This window comes from Semicossyphus pulcher, unplaced genomic scaffold (assembly GCF_022749685.1).
Source record: "Semicossyphus pulcher isolate SPU_LCO1_2020_fin unplaced genomic scaffold, fSemPul1.0.p SCAF_9, whole genome shotgun sequence".
In the NCBI taxonomy this organism is placed as follows: Eukaryota; Metazoa; Chordata; class Actinopteri; order Labriformes; family Labridae; genus Semicossyphus; species Semicossyphus pulcher.
In genome coordinates this window covers 14,563,208-14,586,059 of record NW_027211770.1, presented here as the reverse complement: position 1 = coordinate 14,586,059, position 22,852 = coordinate 14,563,208, and the positions used below count along the sequence as shown (strand labels likewise).

Sequence of the window (22,852 nt, the reverse complement as noted above, 5' to 3'; positions counted from 1 at the left end):
TCTTTCTCTTGGTAGGGGCATTGACAAAAATGTGTGTGGTTCTAAAGGGCAGTATTTTGTTTTCAATTTGGCGGACTTTTTATGTTATTGTTTGGTGTAAAATCTCTTATAACTGAAAAAGGCATGCACGATATTATCGGCATGTTATCTGTATTTTGTCGCGGCAACTGAAAAATCAGTCTTTGTCTAGGATTGGTGAGAGAGGGTAACAAAATATCACCCAGCAAAATATTTCAGTTTTTAAGTCGACTTTTATTGCTTGCAAGCAAGAGCCATTCTGTAATGACTGAAGAATAACAGTTTCTTCCCCTTCTTATTGGGGATGCACGATATTATCGGCACTTTATCGGATATCGGCCAACACGCCGCCATCCGCCGATATAATTAACCGATAAATTAATGGGCTGCTGCATACTTGATTAAATGCCCGACCTCGGCGCAATGTCCCCGGCGCGTAGAAGACCCGCAGCGTGATGATGTCACGTGTGTCTACCTGCAGCATGAGAGAGTTAGAAGCCAAAATGTCCGTGGTGTGGAAGTTTTTCAAAGTGTTCGAAAATAGATAGCAAAACTGCTATTTGCAATGACTGCTCAGCTTCGGTGATGCGAGGAGGAGCCAAGGCAAAGTCTTTCAACACTACAAACTTGATTAACCATCTCGAGACCCGTCACCCCGACCATTGTAACAATTGTGATAAGAGTATCACTATTATACTGTACGTTAATTCCAATACAGAAGAGAGTTGATGATCTCTGCAATTAGGTGTGCGGGAAGAAAATATCTGTATCGGTATCTTTAATCGGCTAAATGAGTTGTAAAATATCGGCATATCGGATATCGGCAAAAAATCTAATATCGTGCATCCCTACTTCTTATAGCATTTGAGACAGTGGACTTTAGGCTTTGACGAAACAACAGGATACACATGATTACACTCAGGATGTCATTTGAGTTCATTAAATAATCAATACTAACTTACTATATCACACATTGTTCTGTCTTCATCATCCTGAGAATGTCACATGCCTATCATCCCTAATCTTCTTGTACACACATCTCTTTGATACAGCAGACAGTATATAACAAGCAAACACACACCCATTGGAAGGGGTTTTACACTCCCTTCCAGGATACACTTCCTTACATTGAGCGGTCTTATTTAACATTAACTTACAACATGAACAAAGTAACACAATGGTGGTGAGACACATTTCTTCAATGGTTAGGAATCAATTCTCAGCAAAGGCACGATCATATTGACAAACACATGGTCATAGATGAAAAGTCATGTTGATCTCACAATCCGCAGATTATGGCTTGAAAATGACACATCGGCATCGGTAGAATGATCAAACTGCGCTTTAGTTATTCATAAATGCTCGATGATTCCCGAAAAAAAGAAAATAAATTGTTACAAATAAATATTGCATTTTGTACATAACCTAGGTTTAAGTTGTTTTCTTATATTGCCCAGTGACTGTGTACATCTTAAAAAGCACTGTATTATGTTATTTCTGCATCTGCCAGTGGGCCACTACAATAAGAGTAGGCATGATATTAATTCCACTAGAGACTTGATGTTCTCAAGCAATTAGGTGGAAAAAAAACGTGCCTAATATATCGGTATAGAAATCGGTAATTGGCAAAAAGGGCTGGAAAATATCAGTATACTGGATATTGGCAAAAAAAATCCAATAAATCCCCTAAACTGAATACATACCTACATGCTCTACATCAGTGTGTGTCAGATATAACAGCAGTATGATTGTTGTCAGTTTTCTGCCGCTGGAAGCTGGAAGCCTCTCTAGAAAGTGCTCAAGATCATCTTGTCCTTTGGCACATTGGAGAGATTGAATGTCAGACTGCTTTATTGCCAATAAGGAGCTGGCATGCTGCAGGAGCAGGTGAAATATGTTTGGAGAGGAGGTGAGACAGACACGGAGCGAGGACAGAGGGCAGCAGAGACCTGCTGAGGGCAGCAGACTCAGACAGACAGACAGACAGCGTAGGGGGCGGATAATGACAAGTGATACAGAGTGAAACCAGTGTTGAAAGGGGTCAAAGAGTGGAATGTATGTTTTCAGTGGCTAAACTGTAATCCTGGTAATACCTTGTTTGTGTGCATGTTTGTGTGTGTATGTGCTGTGTTTGTGTGTGAGAGCCTGTTTATTAAAGACTGCTGATGAAGACTGAAGTCCTATTAGCATATTTATAAGTTCTGTCCAATCAGCTCGCCTTCTTCACACCTCATCAAGTCTCAAGTTATAATTTTTCTCCCTCTCTTTTTTTCTCCTCCTGTCCCTCTCCTTCTCTGCCCTACACACACACACACACACACCACTCTTACGCACACACACATGCATAAACATTCCCTCCATCCCTTCCCGGTTCTAGTCAGCGGAGCAGCTTTTTCGCTGCGTGGTCACAGCAGCCTACTGTACATCGAAAAACACAAGCGGAGGAGAAACACTTGGCTCACACAGGCACAAACTCACTTTAAGTACTTTCTACACACACACACACACACACACACACACACACTTTCTTTGCCTGGCTGACACTCACGCACACTTTCCCACACATGCACGCAGTCTCCTACCTGCTAAGCCACATGCACACGCACTATTGTATACGTTCAGCCTCTCTGGCTTCCACACATACTCTCTCACTCCATGGTCTCTTTGGTGCACTAATTTCCACTGCTGAGGGATTGCGCTGGATGTACAGTGTGTGTGTGTCTGGCTGCGGCATTGTGTGTGTGTATGTGTGGGAATGATGTTGTGATCTAGTTGCTTTTTCCGCTGCTCCATAAGAAAGCCTGGAGAAGCCAGACTGAACAACACACAGCTGACTGACTCCGAAACAGATTAACTGCATCCAACCTGCTCCTGCTACATCATTTTCACCTCCTGGCTCGGCATCACAGCCTTTTCTTCTCCCTGACGTCTTGTCTTTCTTGTCCTTTTTTGTTTTGTTCGCTTCACCTTTCCCTTCAGGTCTCTGTCACTTTATGTCCCTCGCTGACATCAGACACCTGCTCTGACCTGGTTAACTCCTGCGGGCTCAGAGCGTTGCGGGAAGCCTTCGGAGGATGTGAGGCTCAGCTTCTCTCTGGGGTTTCTCGTCTTCCTCTCATCAGCCCACTCTTTTTCTTTCTTCCTCTCTCTCTCTTAATTATGTTTTCATTTTGATCATTCTTTTCTACTTTGACTCATCTTTCTTCTTCTATCTCTTTCTCTCTCTTGCTCTTTTTTATCCCTCCTGCGTCGGTCACTTTCATCTACCTCTCCCTCATTTTGCTCCATTTCTCGACGTCCCTCTTTGCCCTACATTTTCCTCACTGATGCGAGTCTCTCCTTTCATCCGTCTTACCATCTCTTTTGGACAACATTGTGGATTTACCGAACAAAACTACCACCTCTCTTGGAAACTGGTCCTTTGATGTAATTATACGGAGTCGTACTTTGCCGGGAAGGGATGTCAAAGTTACTTTGTAACCTGGACGTTTGACGTACAGCGCGCCCTAAGATTTATGGCTGCAGGGAAGCTGCCTTCTTTAAATTCCACATGAAGGATTGATTAATTGAATCAGCACGCCGCACCAAAGACCTAAATTTAATATTTTCCGAGGATTTATCGGACTGCAGGACGGTCTAATGCGAAGAGAAATCATCCACCAACCGCATGAGCCGGGCTTGAATGTCGGTTTTCGGGAAGCCTCCAGTCTGCTGAAGTGTCCTCCAGCAAGCTGCTGAATCCTCCCCGCCCACGAGAGGCTCCATCCCCCTGAAGTCAAGGAGCAAAAAATTAGCTTCTTTAGAAGGATCTTTACATACCATATCACATTGCACAGTGGTAAAGGCACTTTTTCTAGGTTAAAGGTCATGACATGTGTTAGACGGATTGATTACTAAGACCTGGACCTCAAGCAGTCTTGTGATCAGTAGCTTATATTACTTCACCAGTTACTGGACTTCCTGTTATTGCTTTCTGTCGATTTTTCTGGTTGAGTTGCAGAAGAAGGTCTGACTTCCACAGATTCTGCACGCTGGCCCACTGTGGATGTGAGAGTCCGACCTTTACCTCTTTGTGATTTAAAGGTGAAGTCTCTCAGAGCATCTCTATGAGCTGGACTTGGACTCTGACAATAGAGGACGAGTTTAACGGCTGCAGGAGGATAAAGTCACAGTCTGGTATATTCTCTGCCTCCTGTGGGGACACTTGCTGTGTCATCAGATTTTACAGAACAAAGGATATTTGACATTCTCCTTTTTCCTCTTACGGGGCTCTTTTCTTTATAGAGTTACTTACAGCGCTGGGACACCGGCTTGTATTGATTTTTCTCTCTCATGCTTCCTGTGGTTGTCTTGTGAGTAGGATATAACTTACACGCTGGATATTATCACTGCTGTTACTTTTTTGGGACTCTGATATTTCTGGGAATTTTCCAAACTTGTGAAGAGCCAGGTTAGGAGCCAGTTTTAGGCTCTATGCTGTTTTTTGGACCCAGCTCTTTTGTCTGGGTCCGCTGGCCAGACCTCGAACAGCCCCCCTATAAAACAAATGGAGACGAGCGGCTGCATCCCTCTCTGCTGGAGCAAAGGGGCCTGCATCTACGCACAACACCCCCTACCAAGTATGTACTCATAGATCAGTAGATACACAACACAGCTGAATTGAAGCTTGGGTAACAACAGATACGATGTGTATTTTAATACTTAGTTTATTATGGTGTACATGGGGTTAAATCCATCACATTGTTTATTAAATTTAAAGTATTTCCTTAGATGGTATGCATTCCTCCACCTCCATCAATTCTTCACCTTCTCACTGCTTCTCACAGAGCATCTTCGTACTTAAACACTGAAGATTTTGAACATTCAGGCTGCTTGGATTTAATTAACCTGAACTACGTATGTCTGAATCAGACAGTGACGAGAACTGTTACCTATGTTCCGTCCCCTGTGTCATCAGTCATACATTATTTATGTCAGATGAGGTCCAGTTGTAGTCCTGACTAAACAAACATTAGCTTAGTGAGTTCTTTGTAACTATTGGAGAATAGAAAAATGTAAGTATAATCTTTGTTTTAAACAAGTGGCTTCATCGAGCCATGCAAAATGGTATGTTTAAAAAAAAAAGACCAGTGGGGGTGAGTGGTTTAGCTCAGTTGGTAAAGCAGGCGCCCCACGTCCAGAGGCTACAGTCCTCGACGCACTGATCAGAGGTTCGACTCCTGGTCTGCTGATCGCCTCGTGCATGTCACCCCCCACTCTCTCCACCCCACATCTCCTGTCTCTCTCTTCAGCTGTCCTGTATAATTAAGGCAAAAGCCAAAAATTAAAATTTAAAACAAACAGAAATGATCAGTCCATGTAGATACACATCTGTATTTGATTGAACAGGTCGATGTAAAGTGAACCGTCTTTGTTTAGTTCAATCCTTTGTCTGAAAAAGCAACTGAACTGCGGTTTAGAATTGTTTTAAGCTATCACTGTTCTGAGCTGTAATTAGGTTTGTGAGTAAGCCTGTTTGGGGACATGGTGGTTATAAGTAACTCTAGTACCACTGATGTCACTGGACCAGCTCAGAACAGTAAAGTTGTTCCCATATTGATTCAGGCGTTTGAATCGGCCTCCAATCCTGATTATTATTATTTTTTGGGCTTTTTGCCTTTATTTTTGTATTTTTTTTACGATTATTTTTTGGGCTTTTTATGCCTTTATTTAAGAGAGAGGGCCGTGGATAGTGGCGGAAATGGGGGAAGAGAGAGTGGGGATGACACACGGCAAAGGGCAGAGGGCAGGAGTTGAACCCGGGGCCGCCGCATTGAGGACCGGCCATACCGGCACCCCTTTTTACCTTTTATTGACAGGATAGCTGAAGAGAGACAGGAAATGTGGGGAGTAGAGAGTGGGGGATGACATCCACTAAATGATCGGCAGATCAGGAGTCGAACCTGCGATCAGTGCTTCGAGGAATGTAGCCTTTGTCCATGGGGCGCTTGCTCTGCTAACTGAGCTAAACCAGCGCCCCTGGCCTCCAATGTAGGATTGGTTATCGGTGAGTGTACCAGTCAGTGCACTGATCCCTTTATAATTTATTGGCTAACCAAGAGTTCAACTTGTTTCAGGTAAAATCTCATGTGACGATGACAAACAATGACAATGCAGTGCTAGCAAAGAGCTCAATGTGTACAATGTATTTGTTGGGTTTTTTTGCACTGGTATCGGAGTTGTACTCGGTATTGGGCGATACACAAGTCAAGGTATCAGGAAGAAAATGAATGGTATTGGAACAACTCCACAGCACACACATGCGTACACACACTTGCAGTGCCCTTTTAAATTATTGTGTATTTGGTAAAAGCACTGTATTTAAGTATAAGGGATATTTAGACCAGTATGCAACAGTTCAGAATGTATATTTATGTGTATACAGTATGTGTTATGTGTACAGATATACAACCAATGTTTAGATACAAAGCTTTTTCGTCTCTCCCCCTTGGTATAGATAATGCGCATCCTTGGCAGAAGAAGGAAGAGAGAGTGTAGTAGTGCGAGGAGGGGGAAGGGGAAGGGGGGAGGAAATTGTTTGAGGATGAGAGAAAGATGAGAGGGAGGAAGGAAGGGAGGTGGTTCAATAGGACGGGAGGATCAAATGGAGATGTGAAGGCAGGAACTAAAAGGCCTGCGAGCATGTGAGATGAGTGGCAAGAGGAGATTAAGAGAAGAGGAGAAGAAAAGGGTCGCAGATCAAGGATGGAGAAGGAAAGAAGGATGCAGAGGGTTTTGCATGTGAGGAGTGAAAGTGTTAGAAAAAGATGAAGGCTTTGGAGAGAACTACAGAAAGACAGGGATAAATGTGCAGAATGAGCAACTGAGGAGAAGAGAAGATGGTTCAAAAAAAAAAAAAAAGACAGCGGCCTCGGCTCCCCCAGGATTGTGCTAACCCCACTAACCCAGATACGAGTGAGACGGGGAGATAAACCGTCCTTCTGCTGGTGCGAGGGGGACGGAGCTCCTCTCATGCCCACTGTGGTCTCACAGGCTGAGTGTCACTCGCTGGACCCCCGCAGAGAGAGGGGCTGGTGGGGCCTGGCAGCCGCATGCTCCCCTCCTGCCTGCATGGCCTAGTTGATTTGATTCCTCTCCTTTTATCTTTTCTGGTGTGTGAGGAGGACGGGCATCATGTGGGGATTTTGTGCAGTTATGCTGCTGAGTGGAAAGTGGTGCAGTGAGAAATGGTGTCATTGTCATGTGTTGTGTAGTGCATGGTTGAAAACAGTAATTTCTGTACTATAAGAACTGTATTTTTGTTATGGAGTCAGGTGGCATAAAGACGGCAAAACAGGTATTCACACTGCATTTCTGTGTGTGATATAACCGTATTTACAGCATACAGTAGCTGCATGCACACACTGTCTTTAATAGGATTTCCTCGAGCTGTAGGTATGTAGGTTAAGGTTACGTGTGTGATTTTGTGTCCCTGCTGTGTATTGTGTTATCGACTGAGTAAGTGAGAAGCAGCAGCAGCAGATGGCGGACTGTGACACTATAGCTCCTCTGCTGCAACTGCTTCTATTTTAAAAAACGAGCTGCAGTCAAAATAATGCCCCCAATACATTTTTTAGTGTGGCCCTCTGAGACGAGGCATGAAGGCTGGGTATGAACTAAAGAGAGGAGCTGTTATAACAAGCGAGAGTAGGTGTTGTGCAATTGTATCACAGCATGTGTGCACTCTGGACGGGGTTTGATACGGATTTATGATTAACCCCCAACAGTGCAGCCTAAAGAGGGGTGCTGCACTTATTTGAAGAGAAGACGCACAGAAGCTTTCACATCGTATGAGTTTAGTGTGTAGAGTTTATTATGCCGTATTGTAACTCTGCAGCAAACGCAGTGCCAAGAAGAGCACTGAAGTGTTTCATATTTGTCCTTTTCATGCAGTGCTAATCTTCACTTAGATTGTTCAAAAACCAAAACAAATGGATTGTGTAGTCAGTGTAAGATGTAGTTCAAAATGCACAGAGCCAGTCTGTCGCTGCCTGCTTACAAAGCAGCCTTCAAAGTTACAAGAATCTGCAAGAGCAAAACCTAACTCAGATGTTTATTTGTGAACTAAGCTTGAAGTATATTAAAAGTTGTACCTTTTAACACCGTGTCAGTAGGCTAGTTGTTAGCAGGGCAGCTAGTATCTGTTTTAATGGGATGGTATTCTTGATGCACTTACTGCAGCACTCTTTGGGGATTGTAACACACCACCTGATAATCCAGCAGTATCAAAGCCACAGTGGCATCATTTTAATTGGATGATGATTGTAACACTGTGAGAGGGACATTTGTAATCTGATCTTCGCTAAGCCGTTGCATTAAAGCCTTGAGGGTAATTATACACTTAACTGTGCTCATCACACCTACAGTGTGAGTTTCCATGAACACAAATGAAAACAGACTTTTTTATTTCCTGCTCCAGAAAATGTCAACTTAAAGTTTCTTTCTTTACTTTTTCAAACGGCTGAATAACCCAAATATTACAAAAGTGCAATATCAAATTGCTGAAGCTTATATTGTCTGATAACTCTTAAATATAAACAGCGTTATAATGACGTGCTGTAGAAACACCATGGTCTACTAATCTAGTTCTCCACATGTGAGAAAACATGTTTATTTAGTACAGACCCCCAAAAATGTGACATCATCATGCTTTTAATAAATTTTGTAGTAAAAGCAGGTTGTTATTGCAGAATGGGCCCTGTTTACCCTGAAGGGGTTCCTCTGTGATAACAACCTGCTCACTATACATTGTCCCGCTTATTACACAGCTATTTACTTACAAAATCAATAATTTGACACAAATTATTGATTTGGAAATTATTTTATTAATTAAAAATGTATTATATTTCCGTTTTCTGTTTAGAAATAGTCCGTTACACTCGCGCATGAGCTGCGTCCATAGCAACGGTTAACGCTGTAGCCTTCTTAAAATGAGCTAACCCAGCCGTTATTACTCACATTAAATGGAAACATTTCCACTGATGGTGAAGTAAGACAAGTTGAACCGGACCGCAGGTTTTCTGTCTCGTCACTCATCAGTCTGTTTTCTTCTCCTTGCCGTCTTCAGTTTTGTAGATTTCTCTGTCATTGCCTTCAGTTTTTGTATCGATTCACCTGTATTGCTTCCTCGCCATGGTTTTGTCTCTTTCCTTTTTTCCCGCTGTAAACTGACCAACGTCAAATCTACCAGAATTCTTCTGGCAGATTGATATGATTACAATTTGTCCTCCAGATTGTGTGATTAGAGCCGCATCCCTAGCAACGGTCTGTTCTTCATAACAGCGGTCTGATGTCGAGAAATAACAGAACTTGGAATGCTGCAATTAACCATCGATTAATCAGCATCAAGTATTTAACACAGCCGTGTAATAAGATTGATTTAACTCCGTTAGGTTAAGTTTTCATGTCAGCAGCTGCAGTAAGTTTGATTTTTATTTGTAGTAGGGGAAGTTTCTTTGTGTTCTTTTAAGAGTTTTTTCTTTCTAGAAAAATTTATCCACAAGACATGTATCTCAAATCAAGAACTGCAATGACATATGACTGATTATTAGAAAGATAAAGCAATTATTGGTAACCAAAGAGTTTAAGACACCAAGTGTAGGAAAAGGAGAAGTGAGAGGCTCTCATGTCACAAGTACAGTGAAGACTGCAGAAAGAAAAAGTATCCATAGAAACAGGATGTAATAATGTATAATAGGACGTGTGCACGCACTCACAGCCTTTTACACACACACACACACACACACACACACACACACGCCCACACACACACGCACACACGCACACACGCACACACGCACACACACTATTGATACAGCAAGTTCTTAAGAGAGAATGCTGAGTCAACTTATAAGATACATCATGTCCCCTTCTGCTGCAGTCATGTATGCATGCACACACACACACACACACATGTAAGCACACACGCGCACACACACACACACACACACACATGCATTTCTCTCGCTGTCTTTGAAGAAGTAACTGTGGGTCAGGCAGTTAAAAGTGCTGAGCCGACTTTCCCTGCATCATCCTCCACATTTCTGTTTCTTCCTCTTTTGTCAGTGTGACGTGATCTGACCGTGACCTGACTGCAACACAGAAAAATGCTGAGTGTGGTGACGTGATGTGAACAGTATTGATTTTTATTTTGCATGTCACAGGCTGTGAAACACCCAGGGCCAACAATAACACTAAAACACTGTTTGTTTGTTTGTTGGTTTTATCAGCAAAATATTAAGAGGATTAATGAAGTTGTGTAATATGGATAATTAGATCTTTGAACAGTGAATAATCTGTTAAATTATGATGCAGATCAGGTCTTTTGGAAAGTAATTACTTGTCGCTTACATGCCACATTCTGTAAATGAGCCTTGAAATTAGTCAGATTGATTTTGTTTGCTTGCATCTCTTTTGTCACCACATGATTTTACAGTAGATTGATTTTACCAGAATACACTCAGTCACCGTAGCGATGATGACTCAACAAAGCTGGCAGGGTCAGCCAGGAAGTGACAGCATGACACAGGAAGCGGCAGAGTGTGTGTCTCGCACAGGGATGAGATGTGGGAAAAAAGAGTGTAAACGGGTAAAAGAGCAAGTCTGAGACAAAAAGGCAGCAGTGTAGTACAGCATGGTTTGTGTTTGCTCAGCTCCGAGTGCTTTGTGGCAATATTATTCCTACTTGAGCTCCAAACTGTGGTAATAAAGTTATAATTTAACACTGGGTTTAATATTTTACTCCTTTTTTTATTGCGATTCTGTAAGTTTATCTGTGAGCCCACCATTAAGAGTTTATCACTAAGAAATAGTAGTATTGGTTATTTTACACCCTCTACATTTAATACCAGCATCTCGAACAATGTAATCCTCCTGCAGCAGACCGTAGCCCGTCAAGGTGAGATTGATTTTTACAAACAACCAGATTGGAAGCTGCAGACTTGCTGTTTGCGAGCAGAGACTCTGGCGTAGCTTGGCCCTACTGTTAGCGGGACTGAATGACCAGTTTACTAACAGACCGGTTTGCTGACTTACTGTTAAACCAAGTGATTGACAAGACAGAGTGCATGGTTGATTCAGCATCTGGCTGTCCAGTTTGACCACAGTGTTTCCCACTAATTAAGAATTTCCAAATTTAAACTCTTGATTTAGGTTTAGTGAGTCCATTAGCTCCTTCAATAAAAACCTTGTTTCAGCGCTTTACAGGTTCATCGTGACTCCCTACTGACTGGCTGAATCACTGACTGACTGGTGGTTAGCCTTCCCATGTATGCAGTTATTTATGTGTGCATTAGGGCTGAGGCGACTTGTCGATGTACGGAAATATGTCGATTTGTATAACCTGCGTCGATGCGTTGCTGGGGCAAGATGGTTACTGGGCAGGGATTGTGCCAAAAATAAAATAATCATCCGCTTATTACGATCCATGTGGCCCAGACAGACATGAGAACTATAAGAGGTTTCCACTGTAACGTCATATTTGTAAGTGGGTGTTCCCGATCCGTCTCCTTATTTTGTACGCATGCTGTGTTAAATTACTCGTGACAGTTGTCAGTCTGGACCCTCTGAGTCCTGAGGGCTGGCTTGCTTACACCAGCTCCATCTTCCTCTCTTATATCATACTCAAAAATTGTGGATTTATTTTATAAATTAGTACATTCTGTTGTTTAATCAGCTCAACCTACTTGTTTTAAGTAATTACTTAAGTAAAAATACTGGTTTTCCAGTTCAGGGAAAGGCTTGCTATGACATATAGTGATTCAATGAATCTGTTATAGCAATTCTTTTAAATTGGTCCAGTATTTTTCTGATCAGGCATCCGATGAATAGTTTATTATTATTAGCATTATTATTAATAATAATATAATCACAAAAAATAACCTTTAGAATAATCGATAAATTAGTTGTTAGATTAATCGACTAATCAGACAAAAGTTTGGTGCAGCCCTAGTGTGCTTAAACACAATCATCTACGATGTCTATTATATTTATTTCCTGGCTCTCTTTCCACAGATATTTGTCTCAGTGTTGCTGTGTTGTCACAGTTTTATTGTGTGTTGTTTACTTGGATTATTTCTGCACAAGGTGTCTATTATTATGTGTTGATGATTATTAATGCAGCCTCTCACTGTATCTTGATTACATGCATAAAGTGGAGTATGAATGAAGGACTTTGTCACTGAGGGCTTTTTCAGTTGGTATTTTCCTGTCTAGCAGCGTCTTAAAAGAGTCGATAAAGTAGTTTTATACTAGTTGATTTTCATTCTCCTGTTCTTTCACTAAATCAGATCATTAGACATATTTCAAGCTGATTAAAGGTCAACTATGAAGCCCCATATTGACCTCTATCTTCTCTGTTCTCCCCCCCCCCCCCTCTCTTTCAGAATATGACGCCCAGTTAGCCCCAGCAGGAGCGTCCGAGTCAGGCATGGCGTCGTCTTCCTACTTGGAGCCCAACCACAATCACTCGGCAGCGAGTGGTTGTGGGGTTAAATCCCGGTCTGGGATGTCCGGTGGTACTGGTGTTGGTACAAGCGGCTCTGCCGGAGGCCTCGAGCGGCCCCCTGGCTCCATGGACCGGGTCCTCAAGATCTTCCATTATTTTGAGACAAATAGCGAACCATGCACCTGGGCGAGTAATATCAGGCACGGAGACGCTACAGACGTCAGGGTATGACGGATAAAAATTTCTTAACGTTCTAATCCTCAATCGTCAGAATTTCCATTCTAACTTTCTTATTTGTTGTTCCAACAGGGTGTGATCCAGAAGATAGCAGAGATCCACAAGTTGCGCTGTGTGTCCTCTCTGGGCCTCCGTCTAACACACCTGCACTCTGATGCACTCCATTGGTTACACCCTGATTTGGGAGTTTCTCACGTCAGGGAGAAATATGAGAAACAGCACCCCCAGGAGGAGTGGAGGTAGAGTTACAGGAAGATTCAATGTTTTTACTCTGACTCATTATCACATCTTTTACTATTTTCCATAAGGGGTACGAGGGAGGAGGCTCTGTCTGTAGTTTAGCTGCTGGATGATACTTAGCATGTCGGTGTCATCCTTTGCTAATGTTGTGCTAATATAAAACCTCAAGTCAGGAACATTACATTACTGTATTCTCCTCAGAGGGCAACAAGAGGATGATATTTAAAACAAATATGTAGTCTTTACAGAAGACGTCTCTTATTGTACAGAAGATACACTCATTAAACCTGCCAACCAAGAGTTTTTATTAAGCCTACGTTACAAGCTACAGCTTTTACAGATTCTAACATATGGTCCCAAAGAAACAACCACCGACCTGAAACATACTTAGGGAACTCCTGCACACGGGTATTTTTCAAAATGTTGTTTTTTCTCTGCGTTTTGGTCTTTCTACCACACACAAACGCCATTTAGGTCACTGAAAACAAAAGTACACTTTTGTAAAACACCAGCCAAGGTGAAAACTTTTAGAAACTCTGTTTCCGCGGAGACGGGGTAAACAGCGTTTCTGGCTGTGCGCCGTTATCTCCTTTTGTAAGGCGTCACAATGAGGCGACATTCCTTGCAAAATGATGGACGTGACATAAACATTGATGCTTTACAGGACTTTTTACATGTTTACACATATATGTACAGTTACTCGTCTATTACATTGAGAAACAGAGGCTTCGGGATAGATTTTTTCAGACTTTTGACTGGCCGCGATTCTTCTTCTTTGCATGACCGGGTCATATCGCCGCCTGGTGTGGCTCTCATGCCAGCATGTTTTTGAGTTTTTGTTTGAAAGGGGATTTTTTATAACCGTGTTTGTGTGGACAGGTTTTTTTGGGAACGAAGGACAGAAAAACTCAGTTTTCAATTATACCCGTGTACGTGTAGACATGGCCTAAAAGGCTTTTATAATTTCCCAATCTCCCAATTGTGACGGCAGGAAATGAATAATAAATGAAAGGTCGACAGAATGCCGTTAATTTGATTTGAACTGGTCAAGGTGACTTCACTGCTCAAGTACATGACTTGCATGCAGTGGGTCGTTCCTGCACACATTATTTGTTGCCCATTATTACACTATAATTTATAGAGCCTTATTCTTCCCATTTATTTGAAGCAGTAACTTAATTTGCTCAGAGGGATGATCTGCTCCGTCTGATGAAAGCATTTATCTCGTATATCCGTCTTATTTGAAAGCAGCTCTGTTAATTTTTCAGCCTAATTTCAGTCTGTGCTGGCACTCATCCATCTGCAGCCCATATTGTTAACAGCTCTTCTTACAATTCAGCCCATTGTCCTGCTGGTGATGTGTTACACCCAAAGTCATTAAAATTGAAATGAATTCGAAGCGAGCGAGTTGTTCACACCGCTGACATGCAGCCGAGCAGCTCCGCCAGTTGTTGCGGCTCTGCCTCGGAGGGCGGCAGAGCTGCAAGCCCGCAGGAGCTTCTGCTGCTGCCAAGCTATTGTTAGAACGGCAAAGTAGCCCAGGGGATGGACCGACTCTATCTCACTCCTCTCACGCTCCCTCGCGTGTTTTCTCTCATTCTTTCTCGCGCGCTCACAGTCGCAGTCGCTCTCTATCACTTTGATCTTGCTCTCCATCTCTCATCCCTCACATCTGTGTTTTCTTTCTATCCCGCTCTTTTTTTCTCTCAAACACGCATCCTTTCCTCTCTTCTCACTCTCTCTTTGCGTCATTCATTATAGAACGACGATGTTTTATTCATTGTGTCGTTTGATTTTCCTTTGTTGCCTAACTACAGGCCTGTAGCATCACAGCAGCTATGAGCTCGCTACTCCTCTGACCCATTTCTCTCCACTGTAGTCGCTGCAATATGTCAGTCATAAAGTGATATGTCACTATAAACAATGATGGCCCATCTGGGTACTACTGTGACACAGTTAACTGTAACAGCAGAAATCTCATTATACTTTATGGAATCACAAGGTTACGACTCTCAGTAAGTTCACTGTCAGCAAAATACAAAATAATGTCTCTCTGAGCCCCAAGGCAGAAATAAAGAGAGTAAAGAAAGGACATCTTTCTGCCTCAAGACTTGGTTTCAACACAGGGGGCTGTTGGCAAACAGCCACCCTGCTGAGGTGACTTTGAGCAAGACATAGATTCTTCTGCTCTACGGATGCTTTTCTGGAGCCGTTATGTACTTTATCCAACTCGTGAAGGTAGAGCAAGTGGAATGAAGAAAACAGTGGAAGGAAAAACACAAGAAATGTGTGCAGGTCCACTGTGTCTGCGATCTCATGTCTACCTCCATACAGAAAAACCTGTGTGGAGAGACGTCTGTCATGAAGATAAAAAAAACCTAGCGGATTTACATCTTTTATCTATGGATATATTTTCTTAAGTGGATCCCATCATCTATAGTCTGACGATTATATAGCCTCTGGGTCCAACAGTGAACATGCCGAGCATATAGCCAGCGGTTAGCAAACGTTTGTCTTGTGACTGACTTAAATTAACGGGTCTTACCTTTGCTGTTTCAACATCATGATGCTGATTTGTAAAAAGTCAAAATGAAGCTTTGTCAGGTCTGTCCTTAAGAGGAGAAGAAAACTACTTTTAAAATGCTCTTTTGTTTAACAGAGGTCGGATCAATAATTTCTGATGCATTCCAGGAAGTTGGGAAATCTGAACGCTGAGCGGCTTTCATGACACAGCGTCAAGTAGATTTATCTCAAGTTGAATTTTAGATGTAGAGTACATTGTTAGCTGTTAGCATGCAGATGTCTGTGTATAGAGATTGATAAAAAGCTAAATCATCGTCAGATAGGAGCCGGAATGTCATTAATCTCTATTTACAATTTAGTAGAATCTGTAAAAAGAGATTATATTTTCATTAACTCTTTAAATGGAAGTGAGATTCGTCTTTTCCTTTGGCGAAACTGACAAACTTCGGTGTAACAGCAGCAAAAATGTGGGTATTCACCCACATAATCATGTATGTGTTTTCAAGCCTTTGATAATAGTTTTAAAAATTTTGATCAGAGTCCCTTCATTCCAGAGAACACCTCAAACTGGGCCAGTTTCAGGGCTTAAGATGTATCGAGCTCTGTGCATGTGTCAGCTGTTAGCATGAGTAGGTAGGCTCCTTCTGTCTCTATGCATCAGACAGGCATTACATTTAGATGCTGCAGGTTATTTTATTCTCTGTGTGGGTGCGGGTACAGAATGTACTGTCATTTAGCCAAATTGTCTCATGTCGTTCTCAGGTATGAGTTGCGGATGCGGTACCTTCCTAAAGGTTACCTCAGCCATTTCTCCGAAGACAAACCCTCTCTTAACTACCTCTATCACCAGGTGAGGATGTTCTGTCTTACATCACCTGCTCTGTCATTTCCACCCTGTCGCTTTTGCGTCTAACAAAACGGACATTTCATGAAACCACTTTCACATAAAGCTCCCTGACTGCTGTGTTTTTGTTGTCACACTGTGTTTCTCCAGGTTAAAAGTGACTACATGCACCATATAGCTGACCAGGTGGATCAGGATGTTGCTTTGAAACTGGGCTGTTTGGAAATCAGGTGAGAAAGACGCATACATAAGCTTTCACGCCACAACCATAAAAAATTGCCTCAAGATTCGAACAGGTTCACGAATGTCTTCTTCTTCTCTCTCTTATACAGGAGGTTCTTCAGAGAGATGCCAGGAAACGCCCTGGACAAGAAATCAAACTATGAACTACTAGAGTAAGAGAGATTTAATTTGGTCCTTTAATTTACATTTAAGAAATTTGACCAAATCGTGTGAAGGTAAATTTTAGTTCTACAAAGATATATGTTTCTTTGTTATTCTTAGGAAAGACGTTGGTTTGAGAAGGTTCTTCCCTAAAAGCCTGCTGGACTCCTTAAAGGTGAGGCTAAACCTCTGTTAATGTAGAGACTTTGACTTTGTTTAGGGATGGGTACCGAAACCTGGTATTAAACGGGCCCCGGCGCTGAATTATGAAAGAGCGTAGTATTGATAAACTCCAATGTTATCAGTTCTGCTTTCGGTACTGGAGAAATAAAGAACATTTCCTGTTTATTATTACTACAAAAACATTATCTTGCACATTCAATCTCACCAACTGTTTTTAACGTGCAATAAGATTAAGACATCACATCGTCTGGGATGGACATTCCCAATCCAGAAGAGAGATCTCTCTCAAGGAGCCTTTGTGCGACGGGCAGCTCTCTCTCTCACACGCTACAGCACAAACACGCACACACACACAAGAGATCCTGCTTGTGACGATGGCGGAGAGAACTAAACGTTCAAAAGTGTAGTTACACTTCACCAGAGTCGATGCCGACAATGTTCGTTGCCACAAGTGCAGCAACACTTTTGCTTGTAAGTTCGAAAACACGAGCGATCTGTCCAAACATGTGTCTAAAGTGCCTCATATACTGGCAGAGAGATGCACCGTTTCAATCCCTAGCTCGTAGTTTATTGTTGTTCATTGTTTTATATTTCCATCATCCCAACATTGGAGTCTATAATAGTGATTTGTTCTTATTTTACACTTAAGAAAAAAATTATCTTAATTCTGATCTTAATTTATTTAGTTTTTCTCTTCAGAAATAACAAAAAGAACTGATAAGAATACTGTTAAAGTACCAGATGGTTAAGCAGTAATGATAAAAGTAGTAATACCGTTGAAATCTTATCGATACTCATCCCCAGTCCTGTTTAGGTTCCATCACCAGACAACAGAAATGGCTGAAGTATCTTTGGATCTGTGCCCTGCTCAGTCAGCTGGTCGGCGAATTGACTGAGCGACCAACTGACTGGCAGGAAGACCAGCTTGATGACTTGATTGATGTCTGGCTAACTGTCTTGTAATCTCATCGTCAGGGATTAAATTAAACCTCCTGTTGTCACTCACATCGTGCCTTGTCAGTTGTCTTTGTGCTTTCTTGGCTCTGAACAAACCAGGCAGACTTGTAGATGTTTTCTTTTCTCCTCCCCTCTCCATCAGGCGAAGACTCTCCGTAAGCAGATCCAGCAGACCTTTAAGCAGTTTGCTAACCTCAATGATGAGCAGAGCATCCACAAGTTCTTTGAGATCCTCTCTCCCATCTACCGCTTCGACAAAGAGTGCTTCAAATGTGCTTTGGGGGTAGGTTAATGAGGACAAAATATGTTGCATGTAAGGATGACTAGTGAAATCTATTTATACATTTTGCACACCTGTTAAAACATAAAATCACTGTGTGTGCAGTTGAGCTTTTTAAGCATGTGCAAGGTAGAAACCATGTAAAGTGTTTTCGTTAATGTAGATGGTTGCCAGATATTTACAAAATAGGGTTAGCGGTTACATTTTACCATCAGAATTCTTGTTGCACGTTTTACCTCAGTAATGCATTATCACTGTCATCTAAAGTATGCAAACCGTCCTCAGTCGTAGAGGAGATTAAATGTTAAAAGAAGTGAAACAGATGAGAACATTATAATGGGTTCATGATATCAATATTACACTTCTGCCAGTATTATTTTTGGTTAATAAAACAGAGGATGTGATGAAATGTGACATCTATTTTCCCCTCTGTCTCTCTCTCTCTCTTCAGTCTAGTTGGGTAATATCAGTGGAGTTAGCTATCGGACCAGAGGAAGGAATCAGCTACCTCACAGATAAGGGCTCGACGGTGAGTATGCACACCAACAACTCAGTTAACATGAAGCCCTTTCAAATATTGTCTAATTTATGTATCTATTCCACCCAACAGAAAACCCAGCTTTGAGTTTTTATTAACTTTTAAATGAGTTATTGTATACAGCAGGCTTTTAACTTGAAGGCCAGAGTGTCAGCCCACTCTACTGCCATCTACTGGTTTGCTCCTAGACAGTTTTTTTCTCCCGCCTCCTTAGGTGCCCAAGTTGAAATGTGAGTGCTGAAATGTCAGTTGGCTTTGACAAAGCCATATGTGCCAGATGATGTGATTAGGGCATATAAACAGCTGCGGTGCTTAAATTGAGTTATTAAATTTCCACTTTATGAGACAGACTGCCCGTCAAAATGTTGACGATTAATTTAGTTTATTTTTGCATATAAATGAATCTGACCTTGTCCTGTTTGGCCTTAATGACTTTGTTTAGCAAGTGCTTATTGTTCGTGTGGTTACTGGGGTTGTAGATGTGAAGTAAAAATTGAAATACATGACAAAATCTTACTATGGGAAAATATGTCAACCCTAGATGAATAAAGGACAGCAACATGGTAGATTGCATCCCATATCATTTTTTAAGCTTCCTTTGTGTCTGTCTTTGTCTCTGCAGCCTACACACTTAGCAAACTTTAACCAGGTTCAGTCCATCCAGTACTCCGCTTTGGAAGAGAAGGACAGGAAAGGCATGCTGCAGCTCAACGTAGCGGGAGCTCCAGAGGTGAAAACACACACACATTGTAACTCTTCCCTCAGCGTGTCAAGTTTGTGTTTCTAAGTAAAGTTATAAAGTACTTTTCAACAGTTAATTTACATGAAGTTGAGGCATTCATAGCTGCAGCCTGGTTCCTATATCCTCTCCTGTATCTCAAAGCACATGTATTTGTCAGGCAAAACTATGTATGCTTTATATTAGTCAGCTTGTAATGATATAAGGCACATGGCATTTTTGGCACTGTCTGCAACTACACACAATCTGCAGCAGAAACAGGAAATGATGTCAGGAAAGAGGGAAGCAGCCCTTGGGAGGGTGAAGGCGGGTGTAGCCATCTGCACTCGTGTGTCAGCGTGAGTGTGTCTGTCGAGAGTGGGTGTGTGTGTGTGTTTGCAGCAGGTCTTACTACTGGAAAAGCATGTGTGCATCAGTGCTGGAGTATCTGTGTGTGTGTGTGTGTGTGTGTGTGTGTGTGTGTGTGTGTGTGCACTGGTAGAAGACGTTATCCCTCATAAAGCTCTCATTGTGTCACTGTGAAGCAACTCTCTGTCCTACTCTTACACTCATCCTTATGTGTGCGTGTGCCTGTGTGTAGCCCCTCACAGTCACCACGGCACTGCTGACAACAGCAGAAAACATGGCTGACTTGATTGACGGCTACTGTCGACTCGTCTCCTCTGCTACTCACTCCTTCATCGTCAGAGTGCACAAAGGTAAGACGCACAGCTACTGTCTTATGTGTTTATTTTTCACTATATCACCAAATTGATGTGTAGGAGTATTGAAACAGTAACGTGAAGCGAACAATGTAAGAGTTGAGATTGCTGTCAGCCGTCTTTCATACGGTAGTCAAGTCTGATCGTGGCTGTTGAAGCTTCACGCCTGTCACTTTGAATAACCAGCCTGTCAGTGTTAAGCTAGTCTTTGCTAAAAATAACAATGGCTACAAAGAGAGGGTTTACAGTGATGTGGCGCTAACATGAAGCCAGTCTGTTCTGTGTCTGATTCATGTGTTCATTTTGTCTCTGCAGAGGGGGACAGAGCTCTGCCTTCCATCCCCAAGTAAGTCAACACTCTGCTTCTTGTTTCATTTGTTGCTTTATTACGTAAAAACAAGGTGTTGCTTTTCTGTGAGACATTAAAGAGGTGAAGTCACGTTTGTAATGCAGCTTTTTTTGATAGAAACTTGAATGGGAATTTATCCTGGAAGTATTTGTTTAAATTTAAAGTTATAATCTTGAAGATCTCAGTTTTGTTCTCTTTGGCGGCACCTATGGCGATAAACGGTAACTGCGGGAGCACACTTCCCAGATATCCAGACAGTGTTGCATGTGTGACGTCCACGGTTGGCTCCGGTTGTAACTCTTGATTTTCCTCGCTGACGGTCGCTTTCCTTTTTAGACTGTTTGACTTCATCTGAGCGTCGAATTTGTTTCTTTTTCTTTGGATTCTTCTTCTTCTTGTTGAAGTTGTATCTGTAGTCATCGATCTTTTCTTTGTTTGTTCAGCCATAGTAGATTACTGTTTACTCGCAACACTTGCAGAGACCGGAAAAGCAGCTGCTTAGATCCGCCTACCCTCTCTGGCAGACAACCACTGCTGGGTGATGGAAAACGTGCCACTAACTGGGCGTCGCTTGAGATTTATTCTGCGAAAGTTGCATCAGACAGCCAGTCTGTAATACTGCAAATGCAAAGGCTTTCATCAGTGGCCCATAGGCTCAATCACCATTGTGTTAGCTCATTCGGCGAATGATTGTGACTTAACAGAAATTTATTTAAATGAAGATCCTCGAGATTATTACTTTAAATCCTGCAAGTAATGCAGTCGCTCATATTGTAAATGTAGTATTCTGTTTAAGAAATAGACCCCCCTCTGTGCGCTTATTTCTATAATATTTAACATTGTAAAACAACAACCAATAACAGGATGTGAATCCTCCATTCCTCTTGTTGCACGACTCTCTACATAGCTGTAACTGGAAGCTCATTCAGAACACAAAAGTTTATGTAAATGATTTTCTCCCCTCTGGCCCAGAGTTTCGAATCATGAGAGGCGGATGGAAAAACGCATGGACGGAGTACGAACCAGAGCCGTCTGTGTTTCAGGTATAAATCCCCTCTTTCTTTCTTCCTCCTGTTAATCTTCCTCTCAGTCTGCTGCTCCAAATGTCATGAATGACAGTGACTGCTACCAGTCAGATAAAGGGTTCATAGATATGTGTGCGCACCCTGTTTCCCCCCATAAAGCCTCATCTGTGCGCAGTGAAGAGTCCTTGTCTCGCCAGATGTCCCCATGGAGAGCTTTAGTCACTCTGCCCTGACTGTCTACTGACCTCTGACTAACTCACAGTTACACACAATGAAATAAAAACTACGTTGGATATAAAGTCATCATTTATTAATATCTTTGATCTGAATTAACAGTAACACTAACTCTCCTTTCTCCCTCTCTGTGTGTGTTTCATGCTGCATGTGGCTCCCGCAGGTCACACTAGTGGCGATGGTAAACAACATTCTTTCTGTTAACCGTCCTAAATTAGTAACTCAGTGGTGTTCCCGCTGTGTGTTTCTACATTTAGCCATACTATACGCGTGTGTACTATCTCTCCCTGTATCTGCATGGAACCGTTTCAGCCTGATCCATGACTCAACCTGTTTGTCTTCAACTTGTTTCTGTGGAAAGAACAAACCTTTCCATCCCTCCCCTTTCCTCTCTCTTCTGTCTCTCCCTCTCTGTTGTGCTCTTCTGCCCTACATTCCTCGCGTGCAGCTGTTTTATAGTATATGAACATTTAAATTGGTGTGCATGTGTTTGGGATCGGGGATGGTGACGGGCTTTTGGAAAGGTACTTCTGTCTGGTGATGTTTTTTTTCTGTTACTGTTGGCATTTTCACTGTGTTGTTAATTGTTAAACTCAGATTTAAGGTTATAATCGCAGTATTTCTTTATAATTTAGATTACACACATCAGTTTTTTATTGATAATAGGACTTTTTTTCTCAAAAGATAACCTCTCAGTGACTTGAATGCTTTTCAGGGGGCTCAGCTGGTTTCTGTCACTACAGTTTTGGTTCTGACCTTGTCGTCGACTCTTTTTCTTTTGTCTTTTCTTTGTCATCTTCTTAACTGACACTTCATGTTTTTTTTTTGCCCCCTGCAGAAACGGACGACTACGCTGAGATCATAGATGAGGAGGACACGTATACCATGCCTTCAAGTAAGTAGACGCAGTGGAGAGATAAAGAGTTAAAGACAATTTGTTTGTATGTGTTCAGGCGTGAAGGTTTTTGCAGGATTAAAGATCTTTTATGAAGCTTGAATGTTTTTGTGGCGACACTGCAGCTAACATTTGTGTGTCTCTGTTTGTGTGACTGGAGTTGGGTTCAGATGAGGAGACTCGTCTTCTATGAGATGTCATTACTATAAAAAAGCTTTTAT

General features: G+C 42.0%; 1 protein-coding gene across 1 annotated transcript in view; it reads left to right on the top strand.

Annotated features, from left to right (window-relative positions):
• Nucleotides 1–22,852, top strand: part of LOC138583691 (focal adhesion kinase 1-like) — a 64,231-nt gene that overhangs the window by 8,074 nt on the left and 33,305 nt on the right. Inside the window, exons 3-16 of the mRNA XM_069655647.1 lie at nt 12,441–12,727; nt 12,812–12,978; nt 16,265–16,352; nt 16,497–16,576; nt 16,679–16,741; nt 16,851–16,905; nt 18,013–18,153; nt 18,602–18,679; nt 19,311–19,418; nt 20,008–20,125; nt 20,444–20,474; nt 21,450–21,520; nt 21,900–21,917; nt 22,575–22,631. Coding sequence (XP_069511748.1) covers nt 12,441–12,727; nt 12,812–12,978; nt 16,265–16,352; nt 16,497–16,576; nt 16,679–16,741; nt 16,851–16,905; nt 18,013–18,153; nt 18,602–18,679; nt 19,311–19,418; nt 20,008–20,125; nt 20,444–20,474; nt 21,450–21,520; nt 21,900–21,917; nt 22,575–22,631 — 1,362 coding nt within the window. The remainder of the gene's footprint in view (nt 1–12,440; nt 12,728–12,811; nt 12,979–16,264; nt 16,353–16,496; nt 16,577–16,678; nt 16,742–16,850; nt 16,906–18,012; nt 18,154–18,601; nt 18,680–19,310; nt 19,419–20,007; nt 20,126–20,443; nt 20,475–21,449; nt 21,521–21,899; nt 21,918–22,574; nt 22,632–22,852) is intronic.